General features: G+C 44.4%; 1 protein-coding gene across 1 annotated transcript in view; it reads left to right on the top strand.

The window, feature by feature from the left end:
• The window catches only part of LOC119320729, a 25,337-nt gene extending 6,752 nt beyond the window's left edge, over window positions 1-18,585 (top strand). The window contains exons 5-7 of the mRNA XM_037594692.1: window positions 15,841-16,997; window positions 17,251-17,310; window positions 18,228-18,585. Of these exons, the coding sequence (XP_037450589.1) occupies window positions 15,841-16,997; window positions 17,251-17,267 (1,174 nt within the window). The 3' untranslated portion in view covers window positions 17,268-17,310; window positions 18,228-18,585. The remainder of the gene's footprint in view (window positions 1-15,840; window positions 16,998-17,250; window positions 17,311-18,227) is intronic.
• The last annotated feature ends 136 nt before the right edge of the window (window positions 18,586-18,721 follow it).

The following is an 18,721-nucleotide window of genomic DNA, read 5'->3' as shown; positions in this document are numbered from 1 at the left end:
ACGTACGTCCCCTCCGTCCCTTCCCCCTAGCTTCTCCTCCTCCTCCTCTCACCGCCCGTGCCTTCTTCTACTCAGAAGGTCAAGAAGGCGGCCCCTTCCTCCGGATCGCCGCCCACCGCCTCCTCGACGCCGGCGCCCAAGAAGGCCGTGTCGGCGCCCCCACCGCCCTCACGCCGGACTCGCCGCCCACGCCCAAGCTCAGGCCCGCCCCCACGCCCTACGAGGTGCACCACCGGCCGACCAAGTCCCAGACGTCCCCGTCCCCGCCGCCGCCTGACTACGCGCCGCCCCGCCCCCCAAGCCCAAGCCGGAGCCCAGGCTATCCAAGCTCGAGGTATCCCCCTTTTTCTTCTCTCTAAATTTTCAAAATTAACAAATGTTCACAAATCTTTACATTTTGCTCTCTAAACTGTCCAAACTGTCCAAACTGTATTTAGTTTTTGCCCTAAATGAAATTTGACAGTGGAGTACTGTCCAAACTGTATTCACTGTCCAAACTGCATCTAAGAACCCATGGTTGTGCTTATTTCTGAAGATGGAATAAACTATGTGAAGGAAATATGCCCTAGAGGCAATAATAAAGTTATTATTTATTTCCTTATAATCATGATAAATGTTTATTATTCATGCTAGAATTGTATTTTCCGGAAACATAATACATGTGTGAATGCATAGACAAACAAAGTGTCACTAGTATGCCTCTACTTGACTAGCTCGTTAATCAAAGATGGTTATGTTTCCTAACCATGAACAATGAGTTGTTATTTGATTAACGAGGTCACATCATTAGTAGAATGATCTGATTGACATGACCAATTCCATTAGCTTAGCACCCGATCATTTAGTATGTTGCTATTGCTTTCTTCATGACTTATACATGTTCCTATGACTATGAGATTATGCAACTCCCGTTTACCGGAGGAACACTTTGGGTACTACCAAACGTCACAACGTAACTGGGTGATTATAAAGGAATACTACAGGTGTCTCCAATGGTCGATGTTGGGTTGGCGTATTTCAAGATTAGGATTTGTCACTCCGATTGTCGGAGAGGTATCTCTGGGCCCTCTCGGTAATACACATCACATAAGCCTTGCAAGCATTACAACTAATATGTTAGTTGTGAGATGATGTATTACGGAACGAGTAAAGAGACTTGCCGGTAACGAGATTGAACTAAGTATTGGATACCGACGATCGAATCTCGGGCAAGTAACATACCGATGACAAAGGGAACAACGTATGTTGTTATGCGGTCTGACCGATAAAGATCTTCGTAGAATATTTAGGAGCCAATATGGGCATCCATGTCCCGCTATTGGTTATTGACCGGAGACGTGTCTCGGTCATGTCTACATTGTTCTCGAACCCGTAGGGTCCGCACGCTTAAGGTTACGATGACAGTTATATTATGAGTTTATGCATTTTGATGTACCGAAGGTTGTTCAGAGTCCCGGATGTGATCACGGACATGACGAGGAGTCTCTAAATGGTCGAGACGTAAAGATTGATATATTGGAAGCCTATATTTGGATATCGGAAGTGTTCCGGGTGAAATCGGGATTTTACCGGAATACCGGGAGGGTTACCGGAACCCCCCGGGAACCATATGGGCCATGATGGGCCTTAGTGGAAAGGAGAAAGGGGCAGCCCAAGGGGGCTGCGCGCCTCCCCCCTTCCCCTAGTCCTATTAGGACTAGGAGAGATGGCCGGCCACCCCTCTCCCTCTTTCCCCCTTGGGAATCCTAGTTGGAATAGGATTGGGGGGGGGGGTCCTACTCCCGGTAGGAGTAGGACTCCTCCTGCGCCTCTCCCTCTTGGCCGGCGCCCCCTCCCCCCTTGGCTCCTTTATATACGGAGGCAGGGGCACCTCTAAACACACAAGTTGACACAAGTTGATCCACGTGATCGATTCCTTAGCCGTGTGCGGTGCCCCCTGCCACCATATTCCTCGATAATACTGTAGCGGAGTTTAGGCGAAGCCCTGCTACTGTAGTTCATCAAGATCGTCACCACGCCGTCGTGCTGACGAAACTCTTCCCCGACACTTTGCTGGATCGGAGTCCGGGGATCGTCATCGAGCTGAACGTGTGCTCGAACTCGGAGGTGCCGTAGTTTCGGTGCTTGATCGGTTGGATCGAGAAGACGTACGACTACTTCCTCTATGTCGTGTCATCGCTTCCGCAGTCAGTCTGCGTTGGGTACGTAGACAATACTCTCCCCTCGTTGCTATGCATCATATGATCTTGCGTGTGCGTAGGAAATTTTTTGAAATTACTACGAAACCCTTCAGTGGTATCAGAGCCTAGGTTATTGATGTTGATGTTATATGCACGAGTAGAACACAAGTGAGTTGTGGATGATACAAGTCATACTGCCTACCAGCATGTCATATTTTGGTTCGGCGGTATTGTTGGACGAGACGACCCAGACCAACCTTACGCGTACGCTTACGCGAGACCGGTTCCCTCGACGTGCTTTGCACAGAGATGGCTTGCGGGCGACTGTCTCTCCAACTTTAGTTGAACCAAGTATGGCTACGCCCGGTCCTTGCGAAGGTTAAAACGGAGTCTATTTGACAAACTATCGTTGTGGTTTTGATGCGTAGGTGAGATTGGTTCTTACTTAAGCCCGTAGCAGCCACGTAAAACAAGCAACAACAAAGTAGAGGACGTCTAACTTGTTTTTGCAGGGCATGTTGTGATGTGATATGGTCAAAGCATGATGCTGAATTTTATTGTATGAGATGATCATGTTTTGTAACCGAGTTATCGGCAACTGGCAGGAGCCATATGGTTGTCGCTTTATTGTATGCAATGCAATCGCGATGTAATGCTTTACTTTATTACTAAACGGTAGTGATAGTCGTGGAAGCATAAGATTGGCGAGACGACAACGATGCTACGATGGAGATCAAGGTGTCGCGCCGGTGACGATGGTGATCATGACGATGCTTCGGAGATGGAGATCACAAGCACAAGATGATGATGACCATATCATATCACTTATATTGATTGCATGTGATGTTTATCTTTTTATGCATCTTATCTTGCTTTGATTGACGGTAGCATTATAAGATGATCTCTCACTGAATTATCAAGAAGTGTTCTCCCTGAGTATGCACCGTTGCCAAAGTTCGTCGTGCCCAGACACCACGTGATGATCGGGTGTGATAAGCTCTACGTCCATCTACAACGGGTGCAAGCCAGTTTTGCACACGCAGAATACTCAGGTTAAACTTGATGAGCCTAGCATATGCAGATATGGCCTCGGAACACGGAGACCGAAAGGTCGAGCGTGAATCATATAGTAGATATGATCAACATAACGATGTTCACCATTGAAAACTACTCCATCTCACGTGATGATCGGTCATGGTTTAGTTGATTTGGATCACGTAATCACTTAGAGGATTAGAGGGATGTCTATCTAAGTGGGAGTTCTTAAATAATATGATTAATTGAACTTAAATTTATCATGAACTTAGTACCTGATAGTATCTTGCTTGTTTATGTTGATTATAGATAGATGGCTCGTGCTGTTGTTCCGTTGAATTTTAATGCGTTCCTTGAGAAAGCAAAGTTGAAAGATGATGGTAGCAATTACACGGACTGGGTCCGTAACTTGAGGATTATCCTCATTGCTGCACAGAAAAATTACGTCCTGGAAGCACCGCTGGGTGCCAGGCCTGCTGCTGGAGCAACACCAGATGTTATGAACGTCTGGCAGAGCAAAGCTGATGACTACTCGATAGTTCAGTGTGCCATGCTTTACAGCTTAGAATCGGGACTTCAACGACGTTTTGAACGTCATGGAGCATATGAGATGTTCCAGGAGTTGAAGTTAATATTTCAAGCAAATGCTCGAATTGAGAGATATGAAGTCTCCAATAAGTTCTATAGCTGCAAGATGGAGGAGAACAGTTCTGTCAGTGAGCATATACTCAAAATGTCTGGGTATAATAATCACTTGATTCAATTGGGAGTTAATCTTCCGGATGATTGCGTCATTGACAGAATTTTCCAATCACTGCCACCAAGCTACAAGAGCTTCGTGATGAACTATAATATGCAAGGGATGAACAAGACTATTCCCGAGCTCTTCGCAATGCTGAAAGCTGCGGAGGTAGAAATCAAGAAGGAGCATCAAGTGTTGATGGTTAACAAGACCACTAGTTTCAAGAAAAAGGGCAAAGGGAAGAAAAAGGGGAACTTCAAGAAGAACGGCAAGCAAGTTGCTGCTCAAGAGAAGAAACCCAAGTCTGGACCTAAGCCTGAAACTAAGTGCTTCTACTGCAAGCATACTGGTCACTGGAAGCGGAACTGCCCTAAGTATTTGGCGGATAAGAAGGATGGCAAGGTGAACAAAGGTATATGTGATATACATGATATTGATGTGTACCTTACTAGAGCTCGCAGTAGCACCTGGGTACTTGATACTGGTTCTGTTGCTAATATTTGCAACTCGAAACAGGGACTACGGAATAAGCGGGCACTGGCAAAGGACGAGGTGATGATGCGTGTGGGAAACGGTTCCAAAGTCGATGTGATCGCAGTCGGCACGCTACCTCTACATCTACCTTCGGGATTAATATTAGACCTAAATAATTGTTATTTGGTGCCAGCGTTGAGCATGAACATTATATCTGGATCTTGTTTAATGCGAGACGGTTATTCATTTAAATCAGAGAATAATGGTTGTTCTATTTATATGAGTAATATCTTTTATGGTCATGCACCCTTGAAGAGTGGTCTATTCTTATTGAATCTCGATAGTAGTAATACACATATTCATAATATTGAAGCCAAAAGATGCAGAGTTGATAATGAAAGTGCAACTTATTTGTGGCACTGTCGTTTAGGTCATATCAGTATAAAGCGCATGAAGAAACTCCATGCTGATGGACTTTTGGAACCACTTGATTATGAATCACTTGGTACTTGCGAACCGTGCCTCATGGGCAAGATGACTAAAACACTGTTCTCCGGTTCTATGGAGAGAGCAACAGATTTGTTGGAAATCATACATACCGATGTATGTGGCCCGATGAATATTGAGGCTCGTGGCGGATATCGTTATTTTCTCACCTTCACAGATGATTTAAGCAGATATGGGTATATCTACTTAATGAAACATAAGTCTGAAACATTTGAAAAGTTCAAAGAATTTCAGAGTGAAGTTGAAAATCATCGTAACAAGAAAATAAAGTTTCTACGATCTGATTGTGGAGGAGAATATTTGAGTTACGAGTTTGGTGTACATTTGAAAAACTGTGGAATAGTTTCGCAACTCACGCCACCCGGAACACCACAGCGTAATGGTGTGTCCGAACATCGTAATCGTACTTTACTAGATATGGTGCGATCTATGATGTCTCTTACTGATTTACCGCTATCGTTTTGGGGATATGCTTTAGAGACGGCCGCATTCACGTTAAATAGGGCACCATCAAAATCCGTTGAGACGACGCCTTATGAACTGTGGTTTGGCAAGAAACCAAAGTTGTCGTTTCTTAAAGTTTGGGGTTGCGATGCTTATATGAAAAAGCTTCAACCTGATAAGCTCGAACCCAAATCGGAGAAATGTGTCTTCATAGGATACCCAAAGGAAACTGTTGGGTACACCTTCTATCACAGATCCGAAGGCAAGACCTTCGTTGCTAAGAATGGATCATTTCTAGAGAAGGAGTTTCTCTCGAAAGAAGTGAGTGGGAGGAAAGTAGAACTTGACGAGGTAACTGTACCCGCTCCCTTACTCGAAAGTAGTTCATCACAGAAAACTGTTTCAGTGACACCTACACCAGTTAGTGAGGAAGCCAATGATAATGATCATAAAACTTCAGATCAAGATACTGCTGAACCTCGTAGATCAACCAGAGTAAGATCCGCACCAGAGTGGTATGGTAATCCTGTTCTGGAGGTCATGCTACTAGATCATGATGAACCTACGAACTATAAAGAAGCGATGGTGAGCCCAGATTCCGCAAAGTGGCTTGAAGCCATGAAATCTGAGATGGGATCCATGTATGAGAACAAAGTATGGACTTTGGTTGACTTGCCCGATGATCGGCAAGCAATTGAGAATAAATGGATCTTTAAGAAGAAGACTGACGCTGATGGTAATGTTACTGTCTATAAAGCTCGACTTGTCGCAAAAGGCTTTCGGCAAGTTCAAGGAATTGACTACGATGAGACCTTCTCACCCGTAGCGATGCTTAAGTCCGTCCGAATCATGTTAGCAATTGCCACATTTTATGATTATGAAATTTGGCAAATGGATGTCAAAACTGCATTCCTGAATGGATTTCTGGAAGAAGAGTTGTATATGATGCAACCAGAAGGTTTTGTCGATCCAAAGGGAGCTAACAAAGTGTGCAAGCTCCAGCGATCCATTTATGGACTGGTGCAAGCCTCTCGGAGTTGGAATAAACGTTTTGATAGTGTGATCAAAGCATTTGGTTTTATACAGACTTTCGGAGAAGCCTGTATTTACAAGAAAGTGAGTGGGAGCTCTGTAGCATTTCTGATATTATATGTGGATGACATATTACTGATTGGAAATGATATAGAATTTCTCGATAGCATAAAGGGATACTTGAATAAAAGTTTTTCAATGAAAGACCTCGGTGAAGCTGCTTACATATTAGGCATTAAGATCTATAGAGATAGATCAAAACGCTTAATTGGACTTTCACAAAGCACATACCTTGACAAAATTTTGAAGAAGTTCAAAATGGATCAAGCAAAGAAAGGGTTCTTGCCTGTGTTACAAGGTGTGAAATTGAGTAAGACTCAATGCCCGACCACTGCAGAAGATAGAGAGAATATGAAAGATGTTCCCTATGCATCAGCCATAGGCTCTATCATGTATGCAATGCTGTGTACTAGACCTGATGTGTGCCTTGCTATAAGTTTAGCAGGGAGGTACCAAAGTAATCCAGGAGTGGATCACTGGACAGCGGTCAAGAACATCCTGAAATACCTGAAAAGGACTAAGGATATGTTTCTCGTATATGGAGGTGACAAAGAGCTCATCGTAAAAGGTTACGTTGATGCAAGCTTTGACACTGATCCGGACGATTCTAAATCGCAAACCGGATACGTGTTTACATTAAACGGTGGAGCTGTCAGTTGGTGCAGTTCTAAACAAAGCGTCGTAGCGGGATCTACATGTGAAGCGGAATACATAGCTGCTTCGGAAGCAGCAAATGAAGGAGTCTGGATGAAGGAGTTCATATCCGATCTAGGTGTCATACCTAGTGCATCGGGTCCAATGAAAATCTTTTGTGACAATACTGGTGCAATTGCCTTGGCAAAGGAATCCAGATTTCACAAAAGGACCAAACACATCAAGAGACGCTTCAACTCCATCCGGGATCTAGTCCAGGTGGGAGACATAGAGATTTGCAAGATACATACGGATCTGAATGTTGCAGACCCGTTGACTAAGCCTCTTCCACGAGCAAAACATGATCAGCACCAAAGCTCCATGGGTGTTAGAATCATTACAGTGTAATCTAGATTATTGACTCTAGTGCAAGTGGGAGACTGAAAGAAATATGCCCTAGAGGCAATAATAAAGTTATTATTTATTTCCTTATAATCATGATAAATGTTTATTATTCATGCTAGAATTGTATTTTCCGGAAACATAATACATGTGTGAATACATAGACAAACAAAGTGTCACTAGTATGCCTCTACTTGACTTGCTCGTTAATCAAAGATGGTTATGTTTCCTAACCATGAACAATGAGTTGTTATTTGATTAACGAGGTCACATCATTAGTAGAATGATCTGATTGACATGACCCATTCCATTAGCTTAGCACCCGATCGTTTAGTATGTTGCTATTGCTTTCTTCATGACTTATACATGTTCCTATGACTATGAGATTATGCAACTCCCGTTTACCGGAGGAACACTTTGGGTACTACCAAACGTCACAACGTAACTGGGTGATTATAAAGGAATACTACAGGTGTCTCCAATGGTCGATGTTGGGTTGGCGTATTTCAAGATTAGGATTTGTCACTCCGATTGTCGGAGAGGTATCTCTGGGCCCTCTCGGTAATACACATCACATAAGCCTTGCAAGCATTACAACTAATATGTTAGTTGTGAGATGATGTATTACGGAACGAGTAAAGAGACTTGCCGGTAACGAGATTGAACTAAGTATTGGATACCGACGATCGAATCTCGGGCAAGTAACATACCGATGACAAAGGGAACAACGTATGTTGTTATGCGGTCTGACCGATAAAGATCTTCGTAGAATATGTAGGAGCCAATATGGGCATCCAGGTCCCGCTATTGGTTATTGACCGGAGACGTGTCTCGGTCATGTCTACATTGTTCTCGAACCCGTAGGGTCCGCACGCTTAAGGTTACGATGACAGTTATATTATGAGTTTATGCATTTTGATGTACCGAAGGTTGTTCAGAGTCCCGGATGTGATCACGGACATGACGAGGAGTCTCGAAATGGTCGAGACGTAAAGATTGATATATTGGAAGCCTATATTTGGATATCGGAAGTGTTCCGGGTGAAATCGGGATTTTACCGGAATACCGGGAGGGTTACCGGAACCCCCCGGGAACCATATGGGCCATCATGGGCCTTAGTGGAAAGGAGAAAGGGGCAGCCCAAGGGGGCTGCGCGCCTCCCCCCTTCCCCTAGTCCTATTAGGGCTAGGAGAGATGGCCGGCCACCCCTCTCCCTCTTTCCCCCTTGGGAATCCTAGTTGGAATAGGATTGGGGGGGAGTCCTACTCCCGGTAGGAGTAGGACTCCTCCTGCGCCTCTCCCTCTTGGCCGGCGCCCCCTCCCCCCTTGGCTCCTTTATATACGGAGGCAGGGGCACCTCTAAACACACAAGTTGACACAAGTTGATCCACGTGATCGATTCCTTAGCCGTGTGCGGTGCCCCCTGCCACCATATTCCTCGATAATACTGTAGCGGAGTTTAGGCGAGGCCCTGCTGCTGTAGTTCATCAAGATCGTCACCACGCCGTCGTGCTGACGAAACTCTTCCCCGACACTTTGCTGGATCGGAGTCCGGGGATCGTCATCGAGCTGAACGTGTGCTCGAACTCGGAGGTGCCGTAGTTTCAGTGCTTGATCGGTTGGATCGAGAAGACGTACGACTACTTCCTCTACGTCGTGTCATCGCTTCCGCAGTCGGTCTGCGTTGGGTACGTAGACAATACTCTCCCCTCGTTGCTATGCATCATATGATCTTGCGTGTGCGTAGGAAATTTTTTGAAATTACTACGAAACCCTTCACTATGACCTCCTGATCACAGAATAAAACTTGTGTAGCTGATATTGCAATGTTAAGTGTACTATTGAGTGTACAGGAAAAAACTTGTGTAGCTGATATTGCATCTGATAGGTTTCCTCTCTCGTTGCCCCAGTGAGGACCATGATGATCATGGCACTGGAAAATATTTATTGCTTAATTCCCTCTTGCAATTTTTCTGTGAAAATAATGACATATGGAATAACATGATCACATTTGCTTCAAGTAGATAGGCTTTGCGCATTTCATGTTGTGATAGGTATGTGGTGGACGTTGTTGCACTTGTTGGATGTACGCAATTCTGTTGGTCTCATGTGTCATGTGTAACGTTCCTCTAGTGAATTGGGCAGTTGTATTGTACTTGTGTGTCTCTTCCTGCCAATATGAATGCTGTTGAATAAGAAAAATAAAAGTCCGGGAACCGATCTTGTGAATTTTACTGCCAATCTGATAATCTGAATGTTGCCGGATAAGAAACATACAAATTTGGAACTTCTCTCTCTTGTGAGCTTTGCTGTCAAACTAAATGTTGCTGAATAAGAAACGTACTACAAGTTTGGGACTTCTCTAATGAAACACAAGCTGCTTCATCTTTTGCTTTGGATCAGATGGAATAACATGATCACGATGTTTCTTTTTAATCAGTAAACCTAGGTGTTCGTCACCTATGGCCTTAAGATCGATAGAAATGTATGTTGCTATTTTCTGTTGATTCTTTCTGGCCAGTTCATTCATCATTTAGGGCTTGATGTATGGAGGCTTGTCTACTTGCTGCTAATACAACATAATATTTGATATGAGCAGGGTGAACAACCTTCAGGTCCGGGAATCTACTCAAGGCTGCAGACACTTCTTGTCTCACTTCTTTTATCATCGGTATAATATTCATACTAAGGAGTTTCTATAAGTTCATTGTTCTTATAAGCATCAGGACTTTTTTAATGGAAATTTACAGTATGTTTGAGGGTGAACATTAAGCAATGTTTGTTGTCAAACAAATTAAGAATCTTTTTAATTTATGTATTTACTATTTTTTTATTTTACTGATCAAGATGGTGTATTTGAGCTCGGGAGCAGAGAATCCACGTCCTGAACTCCTGATTTGTCCCTCTATGCATGGTGTGCATATACTATTTGCCTATTTGGTAAAAAAAATAGTTTAGTTGACTATTTGGTATGCTTGTCATGTCACTTGTAGTACAAGCTTAGTTAGGAGTACTCCATCTAGTAGTAATTAATTTGTGTGGCTGTGGAAGTCACTTGCTTTGGCATAGTAATGTTTTTTTTCAGTATTATTTTGTGGTGGTGTGGGTAGCAAGGTGCGGGCTACTTGTGATCTTCTGAAATGTCGACCCATTGGGGACTTCATTACGCGGGGATAATGATTTTGCAGGTACCCCAAGAGGCCCTTGAGTTTGCCAGAATGTCGATTAACTTCCGTTCCGGCAAATTCGGGTACTCCATATGTCCTATTTTCAGCAAAGCTCATGCTGAAATTTTCCGTGAATTTTAGCATGACTTTGCTAAAAATAGGACATATGGGGTACTTGAGACTAATGCATGGGCCAGGGTATCTTAGTACTTAGTTAAGTAGGATCAACTGCCCCTTTATTCTTGTTGCATTAAACCATAGGTGGCAATAGAGCCAAGTGGTCTTTCCTTTTAAGCGTGGTACCTTTTTGTTTTGCTAATGTGTACTAGGTGCTCCCATCTTCTGTGTCATTGTTACCCTAATTTATAGTCCAGTATAATTGGCCTTTCAGTATAGCCTGTTATCATGCATGTTTTATGATCTGTTGTAAGGGTACTAGTTGGTCTCTTCTGCTGCTTATCAGAGATGGGGGGAAGCAGACACCGCCGCTCTGCGACACCGCAGTATGAGTTGGATGCTTCCGAGTTCTTCAGTATCATACTTGGGACTTCAGTATCATCAATGACGCAGGTATATAAAACGAGAGACCTCCCCTTCACCCATCTCATTATGATATTTGTTGTTTGCTACAACACTCATTGTCCCAAACTGCAGAGGCTGGATAACAGTTTTATGAACATGTTGGGTGAAGATCCGCCAATAATGTGAAGCTGCGACAGGCCGGCAGTGAGTTTCGCGGGCAGTGGGATGTGGAGTTGTTGATCAAGGAGGGCCACATGTACTTGTCTCGTGGGTGGGAGAAGTTCTACCGTGCCTATGACCTGCGGCTGGGGTACTTCCTTCTCTTTAGGTACGACGACGACGCCACCATGCTCATCGTGAAGGTGTTCAACGCGACTATGTGTCACATGCGCTACGCTGACGATGATGATGCCGGTACGTTCTGCATCTTCTTATTCCTCTACATTTGGCTTTGTCTCACATCGATTGTTAACGGTCATTGTTGCATTTTGGACAGGTAATGGGAGCAGCAGCAGCGACACTGGCTACAGCCAAAGCAGCAGCGACTATGGCTGTAGCAAAAGCAACACCGATTCTGGCTTTAGCGAAAGCAGCAGCGATTCTGGCAGCAGCATAGACAACAAGAAGGATGATCCGGACTGGAGTGCGGGAGAAGAGGAGCAGAGTGGGGATGAGGAGCTGCAGGATGACGATGGGCATCAGGCTGAGGATGACCTAGCGCTGGTGGTGGCTGACCAAGGGCAAGAGATGGTGGTGGCTGACCAAGGGCAAGAGATGGTGGTGGCTGACCATGGGCAAGAGATGGAGGTGGCTGAGGATGACCTAGCGATGGTCGTGCATGTCCTGCCTGAAGGTGGCCTCGCGATGGTGATGGTGCCTAACAATAACCACGCACCGGTGGTGGCGCCGGCGATCCCACAGCTGGGCAACATGACCACGCCAATTGTGGTAGAAGACTACATCCCACTGCCTCCACCGCCTCGCCGCTCTTGGCGCATCAGACTGAGGAAGGAGAAGGAGAAGAACAATGAGAACTGAACTCTGTCAGGTATGTCAGATCTCCAAAATGATATATATATATATACTTAGTTACCTATGTTATCTCTAATATGCTTAGTTTCCTATAGGTTAGCTTCATTTTACCTAAGTTGGCTCTAATATGCTAACTTAGAGCTTATATGCTTAGTTTCCTATAGGTTAGCTCCAAAATAACTTATGTTAGCACAAAATGATCAAGTTTACATAATAAGCTTATAGTTTTTTTCTTATTCTTCTTCTTTTCCAAAATGACATAGGTTAGCTTCATTTTACCTAAGTTGGCTCTAATATGCTAACTTAGAGCTTATATGCTTAGTTTCCTATATGTTAGCTCCAAAATAACTTATGTTAGCACAAAATGATCAACTTTACATAATAAGCTTATAGTCTTCTTCTTATTCTTCTTCTTTTCCAAAATGACATTGGTTAGCTTCATTTTACCTAAGTTGGCTCCAAAATTCTTCTTATTCTTCTTCTAGTGTTCTTCTTCTTCTAGTATTCTTCTAGTCTATACCTGGCCATGGGAAGCCCGGCCCGGCCGGCCCGGCCCGAAAAAGCCCGACCCGGCCTGGCCCGACGCTGCCCCCGGGCCGGGCTCGGGCCTAGATTTTGAGCCCGAAGGCCGGGCCGGGCTGGGCCCGGGCCCGTCGTTTTTGTGCTTTCCTGAAGGTCGAGCCGGGCCGGCCCGAAGCCCGACGGGCTTTTAGGTGTTCGGGCCGAGCTCGGGCCCAAAAAACAGGCCCGTTCGTCGGGCCAGGCCGGGCCCGGGCCTGGGTTTTTTGCGTCGGGCTTGGCTAGGCCCGGCCCGAAGCCCGTCCCGGCCCGAGGTATGGCCAGGTATATTCTAGTCTTCTTCTTCTTCTTCTTCTTCTTCTTCTTCTTCTAACTTCTTGTTTATCATTTTACAGATTTGATTTGATTCACGGAAGCTTGCATGGATGGAGTGCTTCTTTTCCATTTGTGTTTTTATTTTGTATCAATGTGAAACTTTTGTGAATTGATGGATAACGGTGTTGGATGAACAATGTGAAACTTTTGTAATATGTTACGATGGAACTATGTGTTGGCTATGTATGTATATATGATGGAACTTGTGTGTTGGCTATGATTGTTATATGGATGCTTGTTGTATATATATGTGTTGGATATCTCATATGTGAAATAGTGACCTGAGATTAAGAAGAAAAAAATTAAAAAATGTTACTAATGGCGCACTACCATGTGGTGCGCCATTAATATAGCAGCGCACTGTGGGCAAAACTAATGGCGCACTACATGGTGCGCCATTATTATACCAGATACTAATGGCGCACCAGTGGTGCGCCATTAGTAAAAAATACTAGTGGCGTGGTAGTAATGGTGCACCGGTAGTGCGCCATTAGTAGGCAAAACCGATGCGCCATTAGTAGGCCTTTTCCTATTAGTGTTAGAACCACACAGGGCTTCTAATTATGATGATTAGAGGTGGCTAGGGCTAGCTCTAATTAGTCAACTAGGACCAACTAAATCTAGAACTAGATCAAGTAGAGGAAGCTCCAAAACTTATGTTCCAATAGGGTGGAAATCCTCTAGTATATATATATATATAGGTTAGGAGGGGAGGGAGAGGCGCCACAAGGGGAGGGAAAGTCCCTCTCCTTTGGTCGGCCAATGGAGGAGGAGTTGGACTCCTCCCCCTCTCCAATTCAGCCCCTTCCTTAGGAAAGGGAGGCAGTTTCCTACTTGGGCCTTTTTCGCCCAAGTTGCCTTTCACCTCTTGGCCTTTTAAGACCCATTGATATTTAAATTATATATAAAATGTCTTAAATATTTTCAGAGGCACTTCCTAGAAATTCCCATGTTAATTAGAAATTGCGAACCATTAATCTGGTGGGACCAAATTATGACGGTGTAGATCTAACCATGTAGAAAAAAACAATCTTTATCTCTTTGATTGAAAAAAAAAACAAGCTCCAAAAGAATTGGCACCTGAGCTTTTTCAGCTAGCAAGAACCAAAGGGCTCACTGTCAGTCAGGCCCTTGATGGAGATGCATGGATGAGAGGGCTACAAAATATCAACTCTGCTGGGCTGATGAACTCCTTTATTAACCTTTGGATGAAAATACAGAATATTTCTTTGCTCTCTAGGCCTGACACAATCACTTGGAAGCTAACGACCAGCTGGCAATACTCGGCCAAATCTGCTTACCAAGTTCAGTTCTTGGCCCGCATTCCACAACCACACCTGCAGCAGGTTTGGAAAATTATAGCAGAAAAGAAAGTAAAGTTCTTCATCTGGACCCTCCTTCAGAATAGACTTTGGACTGCTGATGGGTTGCATGCGAGGAACTGGAATCACAATGATTTGTGCGCTGGATGCAATCAAGTGCTGGAATCCGCACATCACTTGGTCCTTGACTGCCCTTTTGCCAAAGAAATCTGGTTCAAGACCAACACTTTCTTCCCGCTCGCGTCCCAGGCTGCACAGCAAGCTACATCTATCTCAGCTTGGTGGAACAAAGTGGCAAAGCTAAAGAAAAAAGGACACCAAGTGGACGAATGCTCTATGGCAGTTTACATCGCGTGGGATATTTGGCTTGAGAGAAACAGAGAGATCTTTAAGAATTCAGCGCAACCTTATAAGGACGTTCTTATTAGAGCTAGGGATGACATTAGCCTCCTTTCGGAGGCATGGGAGTAGTAGGTGATCCGAGTAGCGGAGCTGTATAGCAGTCCTAGGCTACTGTTACACTCTGCTTCCCCCCTAATCCTGTTCCTCAGGCCCCGCTTGGATTGTCGGTTTGCTCCTAAATACACTTGTAACCAAAACAGACCTCGAGCCGTCGTTTTCAATCTAGGCGGAAATAACACTGCGACCGGTAAAATACACTTGTAGATTAAATCCGGGTGTATAAGTTTACACCGAATCCAAGCGGGGCCTCAGTCTTTGAAAAAACTTTGTACAGTTTTCCCCCTCCTATAATGAAAAAGGCAGAGCTCCTGCCAGCTCAGGTCAACTGCCAGCTCAGGTAAAAAAAAAACTGTACCTAAAAATGCCAACCACCTTACAAGTGGTATTTTAAAGCTCACCGTATAAGTTGTATTTTGTATGACAAGAAGCAGGGCAGCCTTTGCTTATTTGGATAGGTTTTCTTTCTTAGGGGAAGTCTGTTGGCACTTTATTTAATTTGTGCAGAGTTACATCATGAATAACACGAGATAATAAAAAAGCTAGGAATATCATCTATTCTACCGTAATCTTTGAGTCGTATGTATTCCTAGCTAGAAAATGTGCCAAACGTTTGCTTCCCGTCGACGGTGCTGAAATTCAATCTTCGGTATCTCTGGAGCAAGATTGAAACAGTCAGCAAGAGTTGCTGCATAGGTCCCAGAATATCTATCTTACTATTGCAAGCCTCGACTAGTACTCCTTCAGTTCCAAAAATAAGTGTCACAACTTTATATTAACTTATTTTTGGGACGACTTTATACTAACTTATTTTTGGGACGGAAGTTAGTATAAAGTTTTCTCTCTCTCTAAAAATTCACAAATTTTAAAACCTTCGTGGGCTTCAGTCTCCAGCCTTGTTTTGGGCTTCCATTTGCCCTCTTCCCGTTATCCAGTCCAGCAGAGCCCCGCATCGGTGAGGAGATGAGCAGCCCCCGCAGCCGCCGCCGCCGCCGCTCGTCCGCGGCGCCGCTGGACGACGAAGACCTCCTGCCCGAGATCCTCCTCCGCCTCCCCCAGCTGCCGTCCTCCCTCCCCCGCGCATTCCTCGTCTGCGAGCGCTGGCGCGGCATCGTATCCGACGCCCGATTTCTCCGCCGCTTCCGCGAGCACCACCGCCGCAACCCTCCCCTCCTCGGTTGCTTCGTCCAAGGTATCTCCCCCGTCGATTTCGAACCTACGCTGGAGGCCCCCAATCGCGTCCCGCAAGCCCGCCTATCATTTCCCATCGACGCTGTCCACACCTATGTGATCCTCGGATGCCGCCATGGCCTCATGCTCATCTTCCTTTGGCGGCGGAACCAGCTCCTGGTATGGGATCCCGTCACCGGTGACCGGCACCACCTAGACGTCCCCGCAGGGTTTGACAACGAGGAGACCAGGATCAAAGGAGCGGTGCTTCGTCCTGCCGGAGTGGTCCACCACTTCCAGGTTGTCTTGGTGGGCAACAGCGACATACAACTTACGCAGGCTGTGGCCTCGGTGTACTCGTCGGAGACCGGTGCATGGAGCAATCTCGTGTCGACGCTGCTTCCAGCCGACAATCCTGATGTAGTCACCAGGGTTTACCATGACATGTGCTCTGTGATGATTGGGAATTCCCTGTACTGGTTCCTTATAGGGAATTTCTGTGGAATACTTGAATTTAATTTGAATATGCAGAGCCTTAGTGTGATACATGCGCCAGTGGACGTCGATGTCAACACCTGCTCCGTCACGGTTATGCGGGCAGAGGGTGGTGCCCTTGGTTTCCTCTTCCTGTTGGACTACTGCGTCCAAGTATGGAAGAGGAAGACCGACTGTGATGGTGTGGCTTCATGGGTGCTGGGAAGAACTGTTGCACTAGACAAGCTACTTTCCATGAATCCAGAGGAGGGCAGTCAGAGCCCAAGGATACTCGGGTTTGCTGAGGACAACAATGTGGTGTTACTGTGGACATTTATCGGCGTCTTCAAAGTCCATTTTGAATCATTGCAGTCTAAGAAACTTCTCGAATCCTACCGCTTTTACCGCTGGTTTCACTATTATCCATTTGAAGCTGTCTATACTGCAGGTAAAAGTAAACCAAGTTATTTGATATTCTTGTATTATTATTGTTGAGTTATGTGGTTTATTCTATGGATGTCAGTAGAGACTTTTTTATTTGTTGCAGGCCTATTGACATACTTATGAATTTCATTATGATCAGATACAACTGATTTTTTACTCGAATGTTAGCTGCGTGTATATATCTAGTTAGTGCCTCCTCTTACCTGTTTACCTGTTTGTTGGAATCTCATTGGTTCTTTGACTTCCTATTCTTGTAGACGTGGGCATAATGTGATTTGTTGGGATAGGCATGCTATCTTGATGTATTGACTCAGCAGGTAACTATCTGTTAGTAGCAGCAGGATGAAATATTTTCCTTTCCTGTCCTTTGGTGGTTGTTTTTGTTTTTGCTGCTTGCTGCATTGCATTGAGTTGTTTTGTTTTCTGTGTTTATTTGTGTATCTAGTGTCAAATTTGATGATGATTTATTTGTTGTTCCATCAATGCAAAAATTTGATAACTAAAATGCCCCAGCATTTGGCTTTAAACTTCTTATATTAATATGGGTTTGCAATTTCTTTCACATCATTGCTCATTCAGGATTGCTATGATACCCAATGATCGCTTGCGTTGTTATTGTATAACTATGCTAATCTTAAGCGGTTTGATTAAATATTTTCTCGGCATACCTCTATTTGTGAATTTAACTCAGATAACATCCAATATAGTTTGTCTGATCCAAACTATAATTTTCCTTTTGCTTTGCTGGGTTGGCATTCGGCCATTCCCCACATTCTGGCACCCTGTTCGAATGTTGATTTCATTTTCGATGGAAACGGTACCGGGGCAGGGCCATGTTCTTCTAAAAAACGTTGGTTGTTGGTGTGGTTTCTGTGCAGTCTATTTTCTTCGATTTTGACCATTGGGATGTTTAACATTTTCTGAACTGAACGCATGATAAAATTGACAAGACTAGATGTTGTCAAAAACTTGAGAATATGCTAACAATAGGAACCGAAGGTGTGCCCCTACAAATTAGTTGATCTGCTATTGTTGTTTCTCTATATAATGTTGGTTTTGTCCAGTAATTCTGTGTTGATTCAATTTTAACCTTTTGGCGTAATTTCCAGTTTTCCACAAATGTTGGCTAATGTTTACAGTTTGAATCAAACAAAAATTGTGAGATAAGTTTGAGCGTTTTTCCATGAATGGATATTCCAAATCAGTTTGGCTGATGGCATTGGTTGCTCTGCAGGTACCAAGAGTTACATTTCTGTTGTCTGGGATGCAGAAATAGACTTTGATGTCGGTTCTTCCATTCTGTATGCTGCGCATGGGGCCTTTGATGTGAACTTGTAGGAATTAACCTTGTATATATCAGGCCCTGGTAAATGTGATGCGAACTTGTAGCAATTAACATGCCCTAGCTAACAGTAACTTGGGGTTAATCTTCTCAGCTGTTAACTGCCGTCTGTCGTTTGATCTCCATAGGCAAGATTAGAACTGGCAGGAAGAGAAATGAACTTGCTTGAGCGTTGGCCCTGTCGCTGAATCTTGCAGTTCATTTGCTTGCATTCCATATAAGTACTATTTTGTGTGTGCACTTTCTTTTCCAGCAAGGTTTGCTCATGTCCCACAATCTCTGCTTATGCCAATGACGTTTCATTCTTTCTGTGTGTTTGAATGTGTACTCTAGTCCCACAGTATCTCTGAATTTGAGTTAACTTCAGTGTGCTGGGGAGGTTGTGT

The sequence above is a fragment of the Triticum dicoccoides genome, chromosome 6B, assembly GCF_002162155.2.
Source record: "Triticum dicoccoides isolate Atlit2015 ecotype Zavitan chromosome 6B, WEW_v2.0, whole genome shotgun sequence".
NCBI lineage: Eukaryota > Viridiplantae > Streptophyta > Magnoliopsida > Poales > Poaceae > Triticum > Triticum dicoccoides.
The sequence above is the reverse complement of the archived record's forward strand: the minus strand, read 5'-3'. Positions and strand labels throughout refer to the sequence as shown.